At 53.7% G+C, this 21,070-nt stretch overlaps 1 protein-coding gene across 1 annotated transcript in view; it reads left to right on the top strand.

The window, feature by feature from the left end:
• SHTN1 (shootin 1) overlaps positions 1-21,070 on the top strand; it is a 370,192-nt gene that overhangs the window by 81,471 nt on the left and 267,651 nt on the right. Inside the window, exons 4-5 of the mRNA XM_083149946.1 lie at positions 5,655-5,817; positions 6,145-6,242. Coding sequence (XP_083006072.1) covers positions 5,655-5,817; positions 6,145-6,242 — 261 coding nt within the window. The remainder of the gene's footprint in view (positions 1-5,654; positions 5,818-6,144; positions 6,243-21,070) is intronic.

The raw sequence follows: 21,070 nt of genomic DNA on the forward strand, positions 1-21,070 counted from the left end.
ATACATAGGTGTGACCCCACAACCTCATCTCTCGCCCTGTAATACATAGGTGTGACCCCAATCCCTCATCTCTCGCCCTGTAATACATAGGTGTGACCCCACAACCTCATCTCTCACCCTGTAATACATAGGTGTGACCCCACAACCTCATCTCTCGCCCTGTAATACATAGGTGTGACCCCACAACCTCATCTCTCGCCCTGTAATACATAGTTGTGACTCCACAACCTCATCTCTCGCCCTGTAATACATAGGTGTGACCCCACAACCTCATCTCTAGCCCTGTAATACATAGTTGTGACCCCAATCCCTCATCTCTCGCCCTGTAATACATAGGTGTGACCCCACAACCTCATCTCTCACCCTGTAATACATACGTGTGACCCCACAACCTCATCTCTCGCCCTGTAATACATACGTGTGACCCCACAACCTCATCTCTCGCCCTGTAATACATAGGTGTGACCCCACAACCTCATCTCTCGCCCTGTAATACATACGTGTGACCCCACAACCTCATCTCTCCCGCTGTAATACATAGGTGTGACCCCACAACCTCATCTCTCGCCCTGTAATACATAGGTGTGACCCCACAACCTCATCTCTCGCCTTGTAATACATAGGTGTGACCCCACAACCTCATCTCTCGCCCTGTAATACATAGGTGTGACCCCAATCCCTCATCTCTCGCCCTGTAATACATAGGTGCGACCCTACAACCTCATCTCTCGCCCTGTAATACATAGGTGTGACCCCACAACCTCATCTCTCGCCCTGTAATACATAGTTGTGAACCCAATCCCTCATCTCTCGCCCTGTAATACATAGGTGCGACCCTACAACCTCATCTCTCGCCCTGTAATACATAGGTGTGACCCCACAATCTCATCTCTCGCCCTGTAATACATAGGTGTGACCCCAATCCCTCATCTCTCCCGCTGTAATACATAGTTGTGAACCCAATCCCTCATCTCTCGCCCTGTAATACATAGGTGTGACCCCACAACCTCATCTCTCGCCCTGTAATACATAGGTGTGACCCCAATCCCTCATCTCTCGCCCTGTAATACATAGGTGTGACCCCAATCCCTCATCTCTCCCGCTGTAATACATAGGTGTGACCCCAATCCCTCATCTCTCCCGCTGTAATACATAGGTGTGACACCACAACCTCATCTCTCCCGCTGTAATACATAGGTGTGACCCCCACAACCTCATCTCTCGCCCTGTAATACATAGGTGTGACCCCACAACCTCATCTCTCGCCCTGTAATACATAGGTGTGACCCCACAACCTCATCTCTCGCCCTGTAATACATAGGTGTGACCCCACAACCTCATCTCTCGCCCTGTAATACATAGGTGTGACCCCAATCCCTCATCTCTCGCCCTGTAATACATAGGTGTGACCCCACAACCTCATCTCTCGCCCTGTAATACATAGGTGTGACCCCACAACCTCATCTCTCGCCCTGTAATACATAGGTGTGACCCCCACAACCTCATCTCTCGCCCTGTAATACATAGGTGTGACCCCACAACCTCATCTCTCGCCCTGTAATACATAGGTGTGACCCCACAACCTCATCTCTCGCCCTGTAATACATAGGTGTGACCCCACAACCTCATCTCTCCCGCTGTAATACATAGGTGTGACCCCACAACCTCATCTCTCGCCCTGTAATGCATAGGTGTGATCCCACAACCTCATCTCTCGCCCCGGAAATACATAGGTGTGACCCCACAACCTCATCTCTCGCCCTGTAATACATAGGTGTGATCCCACAACCTCATCTCTCGCCCCGGAAATACATAGGTGTGACCCCACAACCTCATCTCTCGCCCTGTAATACATAGGTGTGACCCCACAACCTCATGTCTCGCCCTGTAATACATAGTTGTGAACCCAATCCCTCATCTCTCGCCCTGTAATACATAGGTGTGACCCCACAACCTCATCTCTCGCCCCGGAAATACATAGGTGTGACCCCACAACCTCATCTCTCGCCCTGTAATACATAGGTGTGACCCCACAACCTCATCTCTCGCCCTGTAATACATAGTTGTGAACCCAATCCCTCATCTCTCGCCCTGTAATACATAGGTGTGACCCCACAACCTCATCTCTCGCCCTGTAATACATAGTTGTGACCCCAATCCCTCATCTCTCCCGCTGTAATACATAGGTGTGACCCCCACAACCTCATCTCTCGCCCTGTAATACATAGGTGTGACCCCACAACCTCATCTCTCGCCCTGTAATACATAGGTGTGACCCCACAACCTCATCTCTCGCCCTGTAATACATAGTTGTGACCCCACAACCTCATCTCTCGCCCTGTAATACATAGGTGTGACCCCACAACCTCATCCCTCGCCCTTTAATACATAGGTGTGACCCCACAACCTCATCTCTCGCCCTGTAATACATAGGTGTGACCCCACAACCTCATCTCTCGCCCTGTAATACATAGGTGTGACACCACATCCTCATCTCTGACCCTGTAATACATAGGTGTGACCCCACAACCTCATCTCTCGCCCTGTAATACATAGGTGTGACCCCACAACCTCATCTCTCGCCCTGTAATACATAGGTGTGACCCCACAACCTCATCTCTCGCCCTGTAATACATAGGTGTGACCCCACAACCTCATCTCTCGCCCTGTAATACATAGGTGTGACCCCAATCCCTCATCTCTCGCCCTGTAATACATAGGTGTGACCCCACAACCTCATCTCTCGCCCTGTAATACATAGGTGTGACCCCACAACCTCATCTCTCGCCCTGTAATACATAGGTGTGACCCCACAACCTCATCTCTCGCCCTGTAATACATAGGTGTGACCCCACAACCTCATCTCTAGCCCTGTAATACATAGGTGTGACCCTACAACCTCATCTCTCGCCCTGTAATACATAGGTGTGACCCCAATCCCTCATCTCTCGCCCTGTAATACATAGGTGTGACCCCCACAACCTCATCTCTCGCCCTGTAATACATAGGTGTGACCCCACAACCTCATCTCTCGCCCTGTAATACATAGGTGTGACCCTACAACCTCATCTCTCGCCCTGTAATACATAGGTGTGACCCCCACAACCTCATCTCTCGCCCTGTAATACATAGGTGTGACCCCACAACCTCATCTCTCGCCCTGTAATACATAGGTGTGACCCCACAACCTCATCTCTCGCCCTGTAATACATAGGTGTGACCCCACAACCTAATCTCTCGCCCTGTAATACATAGGTGTGACCCCACAACCTCACCTCTCGCCCTGTAATACATAGGTGTGACCCCACAACCTCATCTCTCGCCCTGTAATACATAGGTGTGACCCCACAACCTCATCTCTCGCCCTGTAATACATAGGTGTGACCCCACAACCTCATCTCTCGCCCTGTAATACATAGGTGTGACCCCACAACCTCATCCCTCGCCCTGTAATACATAGGTGTGACCCCACAACCTCATCTCTCGCCCTGTAATACATAGGTGTGACCCCACAACCTCATCTCTCGCCCTGTAATACATAGGTGTGACACCACATCCTCATCTCTGACCCTGTAATACATAGGTGTGACCCCACAACATCATCTCTGACCCTGTAATACATAGGTGTGACCCCACAACCTCATCTCTCGCCCTGTAATACATAGGTGTGACCCCACAACCTCATCTCTCGCCCTGTAATACATAGGTGTGACCCCACAACCTCATCTCTTGCCCTGTAATACATAGGTGTGACCCCAATCCCTCATCTCTCGCCCTGTAATAAAATAGGTGTGACCCCACAACCTCATCTCTCGCCCTGTAATACATAGGTGTGACCCCACAACCTCATCTCTCGCCCTGTAATACATAGGTGTGACCCCACAACCTCATCTCTCGCCCTGTAATACATAGATCTCTGACCCTGTAATACATAGGTGTGACCCCACAACCTCATCTCTCGCCCTGTAATACATAGGTGTGACCCCACAACCTCATCTCTCGCCCTGTAATACATAGATCTCTGACCCTGTAATACATAGGTGTTACCCCACAACATCATCTCTCGCCCTGTAATACATAGGTGTGACCCCACAACCTCACCTCTCGCCCTGTAATACATAGGTGTGACCCCACAACCTCATCTCTCGCCCTGTAATACATAGGTGTGACCCCACAACCTCATCTCTCGCCCTGTAATACATAGGTGTGACCCTACAACCTCATCTCTCGCCCTGTAATACATAGGTGTGACCCCACAACCTCATCTCTCGCCCTGTAATACATAGGTGTGACCCCACAACCTCATATCTCGCCCTGTAATACATAGATCTCTGACCCTGTAAGGTGTGACCCCACAACCTCATCTCTCGCCCTGTAATACATAGGTGTGACCCCACAACCTCACCTCTCGCCCTGTAATACATAGGTGTGACCCCACAACCTCATCTCTCGCCCTGTAATACATAGGTGTGACCCCACAACCTCATCTCTCGCCCTGTAATACATAGGTGTGACCCCACAACCTCATCTCTCGCCCTGTAATACATAGGTGTGACCCCACAACCTCATCTCTCGCCCTGTAATACATAGGTGTGACCCCACAACCTCATCTCTCGCCCTGTAATACATAGATCTCTGACCCTGTAATACATAGGTGTGACCCCACAACCTCATCTCTCGCCCTGTAATACATAGGTGTGACCCCAATCCCTCATCTCTCGCCCTGTAATACATAGGTGTGACCCCAATCCCTCATCTCTCGCCCTGTAATACATAGGTGTGACCCCACAACCTCATCTCTCGCCCTGTAATACATAGGTGTGACCCCACAACCTCCTCTCTCGCCCTGTAATACATAGGTGTGACACCACATCCTCATCTCTGACCCTGTATCACATAGGTGTGACCCCACAACCTCCTCTCTCGCCCTGCTGCGATGTCTCGGACCAGTTACACAATGCTGTGTGTGAATGGATGTCATGTGTCGTGTCTGTTCCTCTTTTCCTCAGCCCTTGGCTTGTACTGGCCGCTCGGCATCATTATGTCACTGTACTGAAGTGTCAGCCAGAGGCGCGGTCACTGGGATGTGGTGTTTGCCTGAGGCACGAGGTGCTGCATTGATATCTATAGGAGATGTATGTCCTACAACACTCGCAGACCGTGACGCACCCCCCCCCCCCCCCCGTATCTGGTCTATACTCCCGGTAATATTATGCGGGTAATGGCGTCTCTTATTATTGCATAGTGTACGACATTAGACTACAGACTATGGGGGATACTGTGAGATGTGCTGTAACGATCACGTATTATCGTACCCAAAAACATTGTTCTTCAAACATTGCCCCTATTACATCCCCCTTCTCCATCTCAGCGTATGTGTCCTGTATGCCCAGTCTGCGGAGCTGATCACTGGCCGGCCTGCTGTGGGTGGATGGAATTGTTGTGTGATAATGTCACTCTCCCACTCCACAGTGCACTCACAGAATCGCTGCAGACTACGGAGGGGGGTTAATCTGATTGCGGCCTTTGGGTTATATTATTACGGGACTGTGTATCCCACAGCCCGCACTCCGGCCTCTACTGCATACACAACGCCCTTTGTTGGATGCGACCTCTCCGCTCATTGTCACTTTGTCCAATCTCTCGTTCTGTAGCTGAACAAGGAGAACAAGAACCTGAAGCGGATTAGCATGCTGTACATGGCCAAACTGGGCCCAGACGTCATCACTGAGGAGATAAACCTGAGCGGGGAAGATCCATCCTCTGAGGACGAGTCCGGCATCTGCACCTCTCTGTGCTGTCAGCGCAAACTAAGCGGTGAGTCAGGTGCCCAATCCACCCTCCCTGTATGTGGCAGCGAGAATGGGAGAAAGGATCACTCGCCAGGGACCGTGTAATACCCCAGTGATGGTGGTGGTCTGACCTTTAGGTTGCCTGGTACTTGGTCTGTCAGGGACTCGTGCATACAGACATGATATCCTGACAAGCAGCATGCCAGGATTACATGGATATACTGTGATACTGTCCCAGCCACAGTAATAACCTGGAGATACATGAACCCTGTGGCATTACTGTGGGTTCCGGTGGTGAGTAATGGGGTGCAGGAGCCGGACACCGCTCATATTACTTCTTATTATTACGCAGAACTTCAGGAACAAATTCTTACTGTAGAGGAGAAGAAGAAAACAGTGACCATAGAGCTGGAAGATCTGCGCTCCAGACTGCTGGATCTGATAAGTGAGGTACAGTACAACGTGGGGGTCACTGGGTGTATCGGGGTACAGTGCAACGTGGGGGTCACTGTGTGTATCGGGGTACAGTGCAACGTGGGGGTCACTGGGTGTAACGGGGTACAGTACAACGCGGGGGTGACTGGGTGTAAAGGGGTGCAGTACAACACGGGGGTGACTGGGTGTAACGGGGTACAGTACAAAGTGGGGGGGTCACTGGGTGTAACGGGGTACAGTACAACGCGGGGGTGACTGGGTGTAACAGGGTACAGTACAAAGTGGGGGGGGTCACTGGGTGTAATGGGGTACAGTACAAAGTGGGGGGGTCACTGGGTGTATCAGGGTACAGTACAACGTGGGGGTCACTGGGTGTATCGGGGTACAGTGCAACGTGGGGGTCACTGGGTGTAACGGGGTACAGTACAACGCGGGGGTGACTGGGTGTAACGGGGTACAGTACAACGCGGGGGTGACTGGGTGTAACGGGGTACAGTACAACGCGGGGGTGACTGGGTGTAATGGGGTACAGTACAACGCGGGGGTGACTGGGTGTAACGGGGTACAGTACAACGCGGGGTGACTGGGTGTAACGGGGTACAGTACAACGCGGGGTGACTGGGTGTAACGGGGTACAGTACAATGCGGGGGTGACTGGGTGTAACGGGGTACAGTAAACCGCGGGGGTGACTGGGTGTAACGGGGTACAGTACAACGCGGGGGTGACTGGGTGTAACTGGGTACAGTACAACGCAGGGGTGACTGGGCGTAACGGGTACAGTACAACGCGGGGGTGACTGGGCGTAACGGGGTACAGTACAACGCGGGGGTTACTGGGCGTAACGGGGTACAGTACAACGCGGGGGTGACTGGGTGTAAAGGGGTGCAGTACAACGCGGGGGTGACTGGGTGTAACGGGGTGCAATACAACGCGGGGGTGACTGGGTGTAACGGGGTACAGTACAAAGTGGGGGGAGGGTCACTGGGCGTAACGGGGTACAGTACAAAGTGGGGGGAGGGTCACTGGGCGTAACGGGGTACAGTACAAAGTGGGGGGGTCACTGGGTGTAACGGGGTACAGTACAAAGTGGGGGGGTCACTGGATGTAACGGGATACAGTACAAAGTGGGGGGGGGGTCACGGGGTACAGTACAAAGTGGGGGGGCACTGGGTGTAACGGGGTACGGTACAAAGTGGGGGGTCACTGGGTGTAACGGGGTACGGTACAAAGTGGGGGGGTCACTGGGTGTAACGTGGTACGGTTTAAAGTGGGGGGGTCACTGGGTGTAACGGGGTACGGTACAAAGTGGGGGGGGGGGTTACTGGGTGTAACGGGGTACAGTACAAAGTGGGGGGGTTCACTGGGTGTAACGGGGTACAGTGGAGAGTAGGGTGGAGGAGGTATAGGGAGCAGGAGTTGGAGAGTGGGGTGGATGAGGTATAGGGTGCTGGGGGTGAAGTAGGGTGGAGGAGGTATAGTGTGTAGAAGGTGGAGCCTTTGGGGAGGAGGTATAGGGAGCAGGAGGTGGAGAGTGGGTTGAAGGAGGTATAGGGAGCAGGAGGTGGAGAGTGGGGTGAAGGAGGTATAGGGAGCAGGAGGTGGAGAGTGGGGTGAAGGAGGTATAGGGTGAAGGAGGTGAAGTAGGGTGGAGGAGGTATAGGGTGTAGAGTAGAAGGTGGAGCCTTTGGGGAGGATGTATAGGGTGCGGGAGGTGGAGAGTGGGGTATAGGAGGTGTAGGGAGCAGGAGGTGGAGAGTGGGGTGGAGAAGGTATATGGTGGAGGAGGTATTGGGTGCGGGAGGTAGAGAGTGGGTTGGAGGAGGTATAGGGCGTTGGAGGTGGAGGAGGTATATGGTAAAGGAGGTGGAAAGTGGGGTGGAAGACTTATAGGGAGGTGGAGAGTGGGGTAGAGGAGTTATAGGGAGAGGGAGGTGGAGAGTGGGGTGGAGGGGGTATAATGAGCAGGAGGTGGAGAGTGGGGTGAAGGAGGTATAGGGTGCAGGAGATGGAGAGTCAGGTAGAAGAGGTATTGGGAGCAGGAGGTGTAGAGTCGGGTAGAGGAGTTATAGGGAGCTGGAGGTGGAGAGTGGGATGGAGGAGGTGTGGGGTGGAGGAGGTATATAGTGAGGGAGGTAAAGATTGGGGTTGAGGAGTTATAGGGTGGTGGAGGAGGTATAGGGAGCAGGAGGTGGAGAGTGGGGTGGAGTTATAGGGTACTGGAGGTGGAGAGTGGGGTGGAGGAGGTATAGGGAGCAGGAGGTATAGGGAGCTGGAGAGTGGGGTTGAGGAGTTATAGGTTGCAGGAGTTGGAGAGTTGGGTGGAGGAGGTATAGGGTGTTGGGAGGTGGAGAGAATTGGGTGGAGGAGGTATGGGTTGGAGGAGGTATAATGTGTGGGAGGTGGAGAGTGGCGTGGAGGAGGTTTAGGGTGTGGGAGGTGGGGTAGGGGAGGTATAGGGAGCTGGAGGTGGAGGGTAGTGTAGAGGCCCCCATACATTAGGCCGACTTGTCCTAGGGACAAGTCGGACCCAATTTACCTGCGAGCCGCCCGGCAGCTCCCCGGGAGGCTCACATACAATTTGGCACTTGATGTGCCATTTTTACATGGGATAAATCGCATGCGATTTATCCCATGTAAAAAAAACCCCGGGGAGCTGCAGGGCGGTGAGCAGTAGTGGGGGCGGGCAGCGGCAGTAGTGGGGACGGGCAGCGGTGGTGGGGGCGGTCAGCGGCAACGGGCGGCGTTTGCGGTGAGCGCAGTGTACTTACACATAGCAGCAGCGGCGGGGACGGGACGCGCAGTGGCGGCTATTATATTTTTAAAATACTTGTCAAATGACCGCTCTCTGATTGGCTGAGAGCTCTCCGGCCAATCAGAGAGTGGCCGGTCATTTGACAAGTATTTTAAAAATATAATAGCCGCCACTGCGCGTTCCGTCCCCGCCGCTGCTGCTATAGTACACTGCGCTCACCGCACACGCCGCCCGTCCCCACCGCCGCTGCCCGCCCCCACCACCGCTGCCGCTGGCCGCCCCCACTACTCCCCCGGTGTCTGTATGCATATGCCTGTCAGGTGGCAGGCATATGCATACAGGGAGGTCGGACGTGATCGTATGTACAGACCGTCCGACCTCCCTGATCCGGTCCGATGCGCACGGGACCGCGCATCGGATCGGATCAAATGTCACATACCTACGATTTTGGGCCGATTTCATCCGATTATCGGCACAAAGTGCCGAAATCGGATGAAATCGTCCCAAAATCGCATAGTGTATGGGGGCCTTTAGATGTGGTCAGTGGAGGTGTATGGCGCCAAAATCACTGTAGGATGCGGTAGGCAGAGGGTGCTGATAATGGGGCTTTGAAACTGTTGGGGTCTTTTCACTGATAAGGAATACTGGGGTTATACTATGATAGGGAATATTGCGGTTCTACTATGATAGGGAATATTGCGGTTCTACTATGATAGGGAATATTGGGGTTATAATGTGGAATTGAGTATTGGTGTATTGGTGTTTTACTGTGATAGCGGGTATTGGAGTTATACTGTGATAGCGGGTATTGGAGTTATACTGTGATAACGGGTATTGGGGTTATACTGTGATAGCGAGTATTGGGGTTATACTGTGATAGCGAGTATTGGGGTTATACTGTGATAGCGAGTATTGGGGGTTATACTGTGATAGCGAGTATTGGGGTTATACTGTGATAACGGGTATTGGGGTTATACTGTGATAGCGAGTATTGGGGTTATACTGTGATAGCGAGTATTGGGGTTATACTGTGATAGCGAGTATTGGGGTTATACTGTGATAGCGAGTATTGGGGGTTATACTGTGATAGCGAGTATTGGGGTTATACTGTGATAGCGAGTATTGGGGTTATACTGTGATAGCGAGTATTGGGGTTATACTGTGATAGCGAGTATTGGGGTTATACTGTGATAGCGAGTATTGGGGTTATACTGTGATAGCGAGCATTGGGGTTATACTGTGATAGCGAGTATTGGGGTTATACTGTGACTGGGAGCATTTTGGGTTATACTGTGATAGGGAGTATCGAGGATTATACTGTGATTGGGAGTAATGGGGATTATACTGTGGTAGGGAGCACTGGGGTTATACTGTGGTAGGGAATATCGGGGTTATACTGTGGTAGGGAGTATTGGGGTTATACTGTGGTAGGGAGTATTGGGGTTATACTGTGGTAGGGAGTATTGGGGTTATACTGTGGTAGGGAGTATTGGGGTTATACTGTGGTAGGGAGTATTGGGGTTATACTGTGGTAGGGAGCACTGGGGTTATACTGTGGTAGGGAGCACTGGGGTTATACTGTGGTAGGGAGCATTGGGGTTATACTGTGGTAAGGACCATTGGGGTTATACTGTGGTAGGGAGCATTGGGGTTATACTGTGGTAAGGACCATTGGGGTTATACTGTGGTAGGGAGCACTGGGGTTATACTGTGGTAGGGAGCATTGGGGTTATACTGTGGTAAGGACCATTGGGGTTATACTGTGGTAGGGAGCATTGGGGTTATACTGTGGTAAGGAGTATTGGGGATTATACTGTGATTGGGAGTAATGGGGATTATACTGTGGTAGGGAATATCAGGGTTATAATGTGGTAGGGAGTAATGGGGTTATACTGTGGTAAGGAGTACTGGGGTTATACTGTGGTAAGGAGTACTGGGGTTATACTGTGGTAAGGAGTACTGGGGTTATACTGTGATAGGGAGTATTGGGGTTATACTGTGGTAAGGAGTACTGGGGTTATACTGTGATAGGGAGTATTGGGTATTATACTGTGATTGGGAGTATTGGGGTTATACTGTCAGTGTTCGCGAAAACCACCCAAAAAAGTGGGTCCCGGGGACCCTTCACTTCTAAAAATTGGGGTCCTACCGGACCTTTTCTGGGTCCCAACGGAATAAAGCCTCCTCTCCCCTTCTCCCCAGCATGGCTCATGTGGGACAGGGGGGGGGGGGGGGGTATCAATTGGCACACTCGCATAAAGATACATATATACTGGAAACGATATAAACATGGAAACAGGGACACTGCGCACCGAAGGCGCGCGCTAAAATTTTAGGGCATGTTTTTTGGGGGGAAGTGGTGTGGTCACATAGTAGTACACATTACAGCACATACAGTAATGTCCAGTACACATTACAGCACACACCGTTATGCCCAGTACACATTACAGCACACACCGTTATGCCCAGTACACATTACAGCACACACCGTTATGCCCAGTACACATTGCAGCACACACCGCTATGCCCAGTACACATTACAGCACACACCACTATGCCCAGTACACATTACAGCACACACCGTTATGCCCAGTACACATTACAGCACACACCGTAATGCCCAGTGCACATTACAGCACACACCGTAATGCCCAGTATACATTATATTACACACCGTTATGCCCAGTACACATTACAGCACACACCGTAATGCCCAGTACACATTACAGCACACACCGCTATGCCCAGTACACATTACAGCACACACCGTAATGCCCAGTACACATTACAGCACACACCGTAATGCCCAGTACACATTACTGCACACACCGTAATGCCCAGTATACATTATTGCACACACCGCTATGCCCAGTACACATTACAGCACACACCGTAATGCCCAGTACACATTATAGCACACACCGTTATGCCCAGTACACATTACAGCGCACACGGTTATGCCCAGTACACATTATTGCACACACCGTTATGCCCAGTATACATTATAGTACACACCGTAATGCCCAGTACACATTACAGCGCACACGGTTATGCCCAGTACACATTATTGCACACACCGTTATGCCCAGTAAACATTACAGTGCACACCGTTATGCCCAGTACGCATTATAGTACAGTGATTTTTATTTACAGTATTTATTATAGCACATAAGTGCTGCTTACCTACATGCTTGTTGCTAGGCGTTATATGCTCCTTGCAGGGGTTAAATGCGGGGGGTGGCATTTTATGCTGATTGCCCCATGAGGTGGGGAGGCATTTTAGGTTCGTTGCCACAGTGGAGGGGGGGCATTTTTTGCTTGTTGCCACGGGGAGGGGGGGGGGTGTCGTTTTCCAAAGGCTGGAAAACATGTCGACATGCTGCTCAGCAGAGTAGGTGAGCGGGCTATCAGCGCGGCGGGGGACTGGATGTGGCTGGAATAGCTGACACCCTGCTCTGAGTTGCTTTAGCCACATCCAGTCCCCCACCACCCTGACAGCCCGCTCATCTACTCTGCTGAGAGTGGCTGTTACATCTACATCCCATCCTGTCCCCCCCTCTCAGCAGTGGAATAAACGTACATGGCGGGAGGGGGACGCACAGTGACTCGGTAACCTGCTCTCAAAATGCAGGGCGCGCAGCTTTAGGGTGCGCAGCAAAACCAACAGTGATTGGCTGTCGGGCGGCCTCTATTCAATGATTGGGTCCCGGCGGCCGCTGCTGTGATTGGCTCGCAGTGGCTCACGGCGGCGGCTCACATGTTTAGTACAGCGCGTCCTCGGGGACCCCTTTAGTTTTAAAATCTGAGTCCCCGGGGACCGTTTTCGGGTAAAATACGCGATATAGCGCGTTTTTGCGAACCCTGACTGTGATCGGGAGTAATGGGGTTATACTGTGATTGGGAGTATTGGGGTTATACTGTGGTAGGGAGTATTGGGGATTATACTGTGATAGGGAATATTGGGGGTTATACTGTAATTGGGAGTATTGGGGTTATACTGTGATAGGGAGTATTGGGGTTATACTGTGATAGCGAGTATTGGGGTTATACTGTGATAGCGAGTATTGGGGTTATACTGTGGTAGGGAGTATTGGGGTTATACTGTGATTGGGAGTATTGGGGTTATACTGTGATAGGGAGCATTGAGGTTATACTGTGGTAGGGAGCATTGAGGTTATACTGTGGTAGGGAGTATTGGGGTTATACTGTGGTAGGGAGTATTGGGGTTATACTGTGGTAGGGAGTATTGGGGTTATACTGTGGTAGGGAGTATTGGGGTTATACTGTGATTGGGAGTACTGGGGTTATACTGTGATAGGGAGTATTGGGGTTATACTGTGGTAGGGAGTATTGGGGTTATACTGTGGTAGGGAGTATTGGGGTTATACTGTGGTAGGGAGCATTGGGGTTATACTGTGGTAGGGAGCATTGGGGTTATACTGTGGTAGGGAGCATTGGGGTTATACTGTGATAGGGAGTATTGGGGGTTATACTGTGATAGCGAGTATTGAGGTTATACTGTGATTGGGAGTATTGGGGTTATACTGTGGTAGGGAGCATTGAGGTTATACTGTGATAGGGAGTATTGGGGGTTATACTGTGATTGGGAGTATTGGGGTTATACTGTGGTAGGGAGTATTGGGGTTATACTGTGGTAGGGAGTATTGGGGTTATACTGTGGTAGGGAGTATTGGGGTTATACTGTGATAGGGAGTATTGGGGTTATACTGTGGTAGGGAGTATTGGGGTTATACTGTGGTAGGGAGTATCTGGGTTATACTGTGGTAAGGAGTACTGGGGTTATACTGTGATTGGGAGTACTGGGGTTATACTGTGGTAGGGAGTATCTGGGTTATACTGTGGTAAGGAGTACTGGGGTTATACTGTGATTGGGAGTACTGGGGTTATACTGTGGTAGGGAGCATTGGGGTTATACTGTGGTAGGGAGCATTGGGGTTATACTGTGGTAGGGAGCATCAGGGTTATACTGTGGTAGGGAGCATTGAGGTTATACTGTGGTAAGGAGTATTGGGGTTATACTGTGGTAGGGAGCATTGGGGTTATCATGTGGTAGCGAGCATTGGGGTTATACTGTGGTAGGGAGTATCTGGGTTATACTGTGGTAGGGAGTATTGGGGTTATACTGTGATAGGGAATATTGGGGGTTATACTGTAATTGGGAGTGTTGGGTTATACTGTGGTAGGGAGTATCGGGGTTATACTGTGATAGGGAATATTGGGGGTTATACTGTGATTGGGAGTGTTGGGTTATACTGTGGTAGGGAGTATCGGGGTTATACTGTGATAGGGAATATTGGGGGTTATACTGTGATTGGGAGTATTGGGGTTATACTGTGATTGGGAGTATTGGGGTCATACTGTGATTGGGAGTATTGGGGTTATACTGTGGTAAGGAGTATTGGGGATTATACTGTGGTAGGGAGTATTGGGGTTATACTGTGATAGGGAATATTGGGGATTATACTGTGATTGGGAGTGTTGGGTTATACTGTGGTAAGGAGTACTGGGGTTATACTGTGGTAGGGAGTATCTGGGTTATACTGTGGTAAGGAGTACTGGGGTTATACTGTGGTAGGGAGTATTGGGGGTTATACTGTAATTGGTAGTGTTGGGTTATACTGTGGTTTTGCTTTTTGGTTGCAGCTAATACAGAATTTGGGGTACTTCCCCTTAATTACCCTGCACAGCGAGCCACTTACTATATAGAGATATACTGTAGTATATACAGTCAGTATTGCCCTACCACTAGAGTTCTCCAGTGCTGTACATGAAATACACATGGCGTTAGCATGGGGCATACGCCATCTGTGTATACTGTAACAGCTGCAAAATAGACTTGTTACTGGTAATTTCGATAAGAAGTGACACACAATAGTCAGTAACCTGGGAATCTGCTTCTCCCCTCACTAGTGTCCCTGGTCTCCTCTCGCTTGTGTCCCTGCTCTCCTCTCTCTTGTGTCCCTGATCTCCTCTCGCTTGTGTCCCTGGTCTCCTCTCTCTTGTGTCCCTGCTCTCCTCTCTCTTGTGTCCCTGCTCTCCTCTCGCTTGTGTCCCTGGTCTCCTCTCGCTTGTGTCCCTGGTCTCCTCTCGCTTGTGTCCCTGGTCTCCTCTCGCTTGTGTCCCTGGTCTCCTCTCGCTTGTGTCCCTGGTCTCCTCTCGCTTGTGTCCCTGGTCTCCTTTCGCTAGTGTCCCTGGTCTCCTCTCGCTAGTGTCCCTGGTCTCCTCTCGCTTGTGTCCCTGGTCTCCTCTCGCTTGGGTCCCTGGTCTCCTCTCGCTTGGGTCCCTGGTCTCCTTTCGCTAGTGTCCCTGGTCTCCTCTCGCTAGTGTCCCTGGTCTCCTCTCGCTTGTGTCCCATTGTCTCCTCTCGCTTGGGTCCCTGGTCTCCTCTCGCTTGGGTCCCTGGTCTCCTCTCGCTTGGGTCCCTGGTCTCCTCTCGCTTGGGTCCCTGATCTCCTCTCGCTTGGGTCCCTGGTCTCCTCTCGCTTGGGTCCCTGGTCTCCTCTCGCTTGGGTCCCTGGTCTCCTCTCGCTTGGGTCCCTGGTCTCCTCTCACTTGGGTCCCTGGTCTCCTCTCGCTTGGGTCCCTGTTCTCTCCGCTCGCCCCTGTTCCTGTTCTCTCCCCTCGCCCCTGTGCCTGTTCTCTCCCCTCGCCCCTGTTCTCGCCCCTGTTCCTGTTCTCTCCCCTCTGTTTCTGTTCTCTCCCCTCGCCCCTGTTTCTGTTCTCTCCCCTCGCCCCTGTCCCTGTTCTCTCCCCTGTCCCTGTTCTCTCCCCTGTCCCTGTTCTCTCCCCTGTCCCTGTTCTCTCCCCTGTCCCTGTTCTCTCCCCTCGCCCCTGTTAATGTCCCTGGTCTCCTTTCGCTAGTGTCCCTGGTCTCCTTTCGCTAGTGTCCCTGGTCTCCTCTCGCTAGTGTCCCTGGTCTCCTCTCGCTTGTGTCCCATTGTCTCCTCTCGCTTGGGTCCCTGGTCTCTTCTCGCTTGGGTCCCTGGTCTCCTCTCGCTAGTGTCCCTGGTCTCCTCTCGCTAGTGTCCCTGGTCTCCTCTCGCTAGTGTCCCTGGTCTCCTCTCGCTTGTGTCCCTGGTCTCCTCTCGCTTGTGTCCCTGGTTTTCTCCCGCTAGTGTCATTGGTCTCCTGTCGCTAATGTCCCTGGTCTCCTTTCGCTAGTGTCCCTGGTCTCCTTTCGCTAGTGTCCCTGGTCTCCTCTCGCTAGTGTCCCTGGTCTCCTCTCGCTTGTGTCCCATTGTCTCCTCTCGCTTGGGTCCCTGGTCTCCTCTCGCTTGGGTCCCTGGTCTCCTCTCGCTTGGGTCCCTGGTCTCCTCTCGCTTGGGTCCCTGATCTCCTCTCGCTTGGGTCCCTGGTCTCCTCTCGCTTGGGTCCCTGGTCTCCTCTCGCTTGGGTCCCTGGTCTCCTCTCGCTTGGGTCCCTGGTCTCCTCTCACTTGGGTCCCTGGTCTCCTCTCGCTTGGGTCCCTGTTCTCTCCGCTCGCCCCTGTTCCTGTTCTCTCCCCTCGCCCCTGTGCCTGTTCTCTCCCCTCGCCCCTGTTCTCGCCCCTGTTCCTGTTCTCTCCCCTCTGTTTCTGTTCTCTCCCCTCGCCCCTGTTTCTGTTCTCTCCCCTCGCCCCTGTCCCTGTTCTCTCCCCTGTCCCTGTTCTCTCCCCTGTCCCTGTTCTCTCCCCTGTCCCTGTTCTCTCCCCTGTCCCTGTTCTCTCCCCTGTCCCTGTTCTCTCCCCTCGCCCCTGTTAATGTCCCTGGTCTCCTTTCGCTAGTGTCCCTGGTCTCCTTTCGCTAGTGTCCCTGGTCTCCTCTCGCTAGTGTCCCTGGTCTCCTCTCGCTTGTGTCCCATTGTCTCCTCTCGCTTGGGTCCCTGGTCTCTTCTCGCTTGGGTCCCTGGTCTCCTCTCGCTAGTGTCCCTGGTCTCCTCTCGCTAGTGTCCCTGGTCTCCTCTCGCTAGTGTCCCTGGTCTCCTCTCGCTTGTGTCCCTGGTCTCCTCTCGCTAGTGTCCCTGGTCTCCTTTCGCTAGTGTCCCTGGTCTCCTTTCGCTAGTGTCCCTGGTCTCCTTTCGCTAGTGTCCCTGGTCTCCTCACGCTTGTGTCCCTGGTTTTCTCTCGCTTGTGTCCCTGGTCTCCTCTCGCTTGTGTCCCTGGTTTTCTCTCGCTAGTGTCATTGGTCTCCTGTCGCTAATGTCCCTGGTCTCCTTTCGCTTGTGTCCCTGGTCTCCTTTCGCTAGTGTCCCTGGTCTCCTCTCGCTAGTGTCCCTGGTCTCCTCTCGCTAGTGTCCCTGATCTCCTCTCGCTTGTGTCCCTGGTCTCCTCTCGCTTGTGTCCCTGGTCTCCTCTCGCTTGTGTCCCTGGTCTCCTCTCGCTTGTGTCCCTGATCTCCTCTCGCTTGTATCCCTGGTCTCCTCTCGCTTGTGTCCCTGGTCTCCTCTCGCTTGTGTCCCTGGTCTCCTCTCGCTTGTGTCCCTGATCTCCTCTTGCTTGTGTCCCTGGTCTCCTCTCGCTTGTGTCCCTGATCTCCTCTTGCTTGTGTCCCTGGTTTTCTCTCGCTAGTGTCATTGGTCTCCTGTCGCTAATGTCCCTGGTCTCCTCTCGCTTGGGTCCCTGGTCTCCTCTCGCTTGGGTCCCTGGTCTCCTCTCGCTTGGGTCCCTGGTCTCCTCTCGCTTGGGTACCTGGTCTCCTCTCGCTTGTGTCCCTGGTTTTCTCCCGCTAGTGTCATTGGTCTCCTGTCGCTAATGTCCCTGGTCTCCTTTCGCTAGTGTCCCTGGTCTCCTTTCGCTAGTGTCATTGGTCTCCTGTCGCTAATGTCCCTGGTCTCCTTTCGCTAGTGTCCCTGGTCTCCTTTCGCTAGTGTCCCTGGTCTCCTCTCGCTAGTGTCCCTGGTCTCCTCTCGCTTGTGTCCCATTGTCTCCTCTCGCTTGGGTCCCTGGTCTCCTCTCGCTTGGGTCCCTGGTCTCCTCTCGCTTGGGTCCCTGGTCTCCTCTCGCTTGGGTCCCTGGTCTCCTCTCGCTTGGGTCCCTGGTCTCCTCTCGCTTGGGTCCCTGATCTCCTCTCGCTTGGGTCCCTGGTCTCCTCTCGCTTGGGTCCCTGGTCTCCTCTCGCTTGGGTCCCTGGTCTCCTCTCGCTTGGGTCCCTGGTCTCCTCTCGCTTGGGTCCCTGGTCTCCTCTCGCTTGGGTCCCTGGTCTCCTCTCGCTTGGGTCCCTGGTCTCCTCTCGCTTGGGTCCCTGTTCTCTCCGCTCGCCCCTGTTCCTGTTCTCTCCCCTCGCCCCTGTGCCTGTTCTCTCCCCTCGCCCCTGTTTCTGTTCTCTCCCCTCGCCCCTGTCCCTGTTCTCTCCCCTGTCCCTGTTCTCTCCCCTGTCCCTGTTCTCTCCCCTGTCCCTGTTCTCTCCCCTGTCCCTGTTCTCTCCCCTCGCCCCTGTTCCTGTTCTCTCCCCTCTGTTCCTGTGGAATCGGTACATCTGTCAGAATGAACTTAGGTCTACAGTCATTAGGTCGACCCCACTAGGTCGACTGGCAGGAAGGTCGACCTGACTTAAGGTCGACATGGGCAAAGGTCGACATGACTTAAGGTCGAATTTGCATAAAGGTCGACATGAGGAAGGTCGACTGGTCATAAGGTCGACATGGGTTTTTCACTGTTTTTTTATCCGAATGTCGACACAGTCGACATGGACACAGTTGGCAATGAGAATCGGACCCTCGCATCGCTCGCTTCGCTCGCGATGCTTCGGGCACGGTGCCTCGCTGCGCTCGGCACACTATTTTATTCTCCCACCACGCCTTAGTGGATGGTAGGGCATGAAATACCGCCTGTCGGCACATGTCGGCTCAAAAAGCAGTGAAAAACCCATGTCGACCTTATGACCAGTTGATCTTCCTCATGTCGACCTTTATGCAAATTCGACCTTAAGTCATGTCGACCTTGGCCCATGTCGACCTTAAGTCAGGTCGACCTTCCTGCCAGTCGACCTAGTGGGGTCGACCTAATGACTGTAGACCTAAGTTCATTCTAATAGATGACCGCTTCCCGTTCCTGTTCCTGTTCTCTCCCCTCGCCCCTGTGCCTGTTCTCTCCACTCGCCCCTATTCCTGTTCTCTCCCCTCGCCCCTGTTCCTGTTCTCTCCCCTCGCCCCTGTTCCTGTTCTCTCCCCTCGCCCCTGTTCCTGTTCTCTCCCCTCGCCCCTGTTCCTGTTCTCGCCCCTGTTCCTGTTCTCTCCCCTTTCCCCTGTCCCTGGTTTCCCCTCTCCCCTGTCCCTGGTTTCCCCTCGCCCCTGTCCCTGGTTTCCCCTCGCCCCTGTCCCTGGTTTCCCCTCGCCCCTGTCCCTGGTTTCCCCTCGCCCCTGTCCCTGGTTTCCCCTCGCCCCTGTCCCTGGTTTCCCCTCGCCCCTGTCCCTGGTTTCCCCTCGCCCCTGTCCCTGGTTTCCCCTCGCCCCTGTCCCTGTTCTCTCCCCTGTCCCTGTTCTCTCCCCTCGCCCCTGTTCTCTCCCCTGTCCCTGTTCTCTCTCCTCGCCTCTGTTCCTGTTCTCTCCCCTCTGTTCTCTTCTTTCCCCTCGCCCCTGTTCCTGTTCTCTCCCCTGTTCCTGTTCTCTCCCCTCGCCCCTGTTCCTGTTCTCTCCCCTCGCCCCTGTGCCTGTTCTCTCCAATCGCCCCTATTCCTGTTCTCTCCACTCGCCCCTATTCCTGTTCTCTCCACTCGCCTCTATTCCTGTTCTCTCCACTCGCCCCTATTCCTGTTCTCTCCCCTCGCCCCTGTTCCTGTTCTCTCCCCTCGCCCCTGTGCCTGTTCTCTCCCCTCGCCCCTATTCCTGTTCTCTCCACTCGCCCCTATTCCTGTTCTCTCCACTCGCCTCTATTCCTGTTCTCTCCCCTCGCCCCAATTCCTGTTCTCTCCCCTCGCCCCTGTTCCTGTTCTCTCCCCTCGTCCCTGTTCCTGTTCTCTCCCCTCGTCCCTGTTCCTGTTCTCTCCCCTCGCCCCTGTTCCTGTTCTCTCCCCTCGCCCCTGTTCCTGTTCTCTCCCCTGTTCCTGTTCTCTCCCCTCACCCCTGTTCCTGTTCTCTCTCCTCGCCCCTGTTCCTGTTCTCTCCCCTCGCCCCTGTTCCTGTTCTCTCCCCTTTCCCCTGTCCCTGGTTTCCCCTCGCCCCTGTCCCTGGTTTCCCCTCGCCCCTGTCCCTGGTTTCCCCTCGCCCCTGTCCCTGGTTTCCCCTCGCCCCTGTCCCTGGTTTCCCCTCGCCCCTGTCCCTGGTTTCCCCTCGCCCCTGTCCCTGGTTTCCCCTCGCCCCTGTCCCTGGTTTCCCCTCGCCCCTGTCCCTGGTTTCCCCTCGCCCCTGTCCCTGGTTTCCCCTCGCCCCTGTCCCTGGTTTCCCCTCGCCCCTGTCCCTGGTTTCCCCTCGTCCCTGTCCCTGGTTTCCCCTCGTCCCTGTCCCTGGTTTCCCCTCGTCCCTGTCCCTGGTTTCCCCTCGTCCCTGTCCCTGGTTTCCCCTCCCCCTGTCCCTGTTCTCTCCCCTGTCCCTGTTCTCTCCCCTCGCCCCTGTCCATGTTCTCTCCCCTGTCCCGTTCTCACCCCTCACCCCTGTTCCTGTTCTCTCCCCTCACCCCTGTTCCTGTTCTCTCCCCTCACCCCTATCAATGATCTCTCCCCTCACCCCTGTCCCTGTTCTCTCCCCTCACCCCTGTCCCTGTTCTCTCCCCTCACCCCTGTCCCTGTTCTCTCCCCTCACCCCTGTCCCTGGCTTCCACTCACCCCTGTCCCTGTTCTCTCCCCTCACCCCTGTCCCTGTTCTCTCCCCTCACCCCTGTCCCTGTTCTCTCCCCTCACCCCTGTCCCTGTTCTCTCCCCTCACCCCTGTCCCTGGTTTCCCCTCACCCCTGTCCCTGGCTTCCAATCACCCTTGTCCCTGTTCTCTCCCCTCACTCCTGTCCCTGGCTTCCCCTCGCCCCTGTTCCTGTTCTCTCCCCTCACCCCTGTCCCTGTTCTCACCCCGGTCCCTGTTCTCTCCCCTCACCTCTGTCCTTGTTCTCTCCGCTCACCCCTGTCCCCCCCTCAACCCTGTCCCTGGTTTCCCCTCACCCCTGTC

Source organism: Crinia signifera, chromosome 6 (assembly GCF_055691185.1).
Source record: "Crinia signifera chromosome 6, ASM5569118v1, whole genome shotgun sequence".
NCBI lineage: Eukaryota > Metazoa > Chordata > Amphibia > Anura > Myobatrachidae > Crinia > Crinia signifera.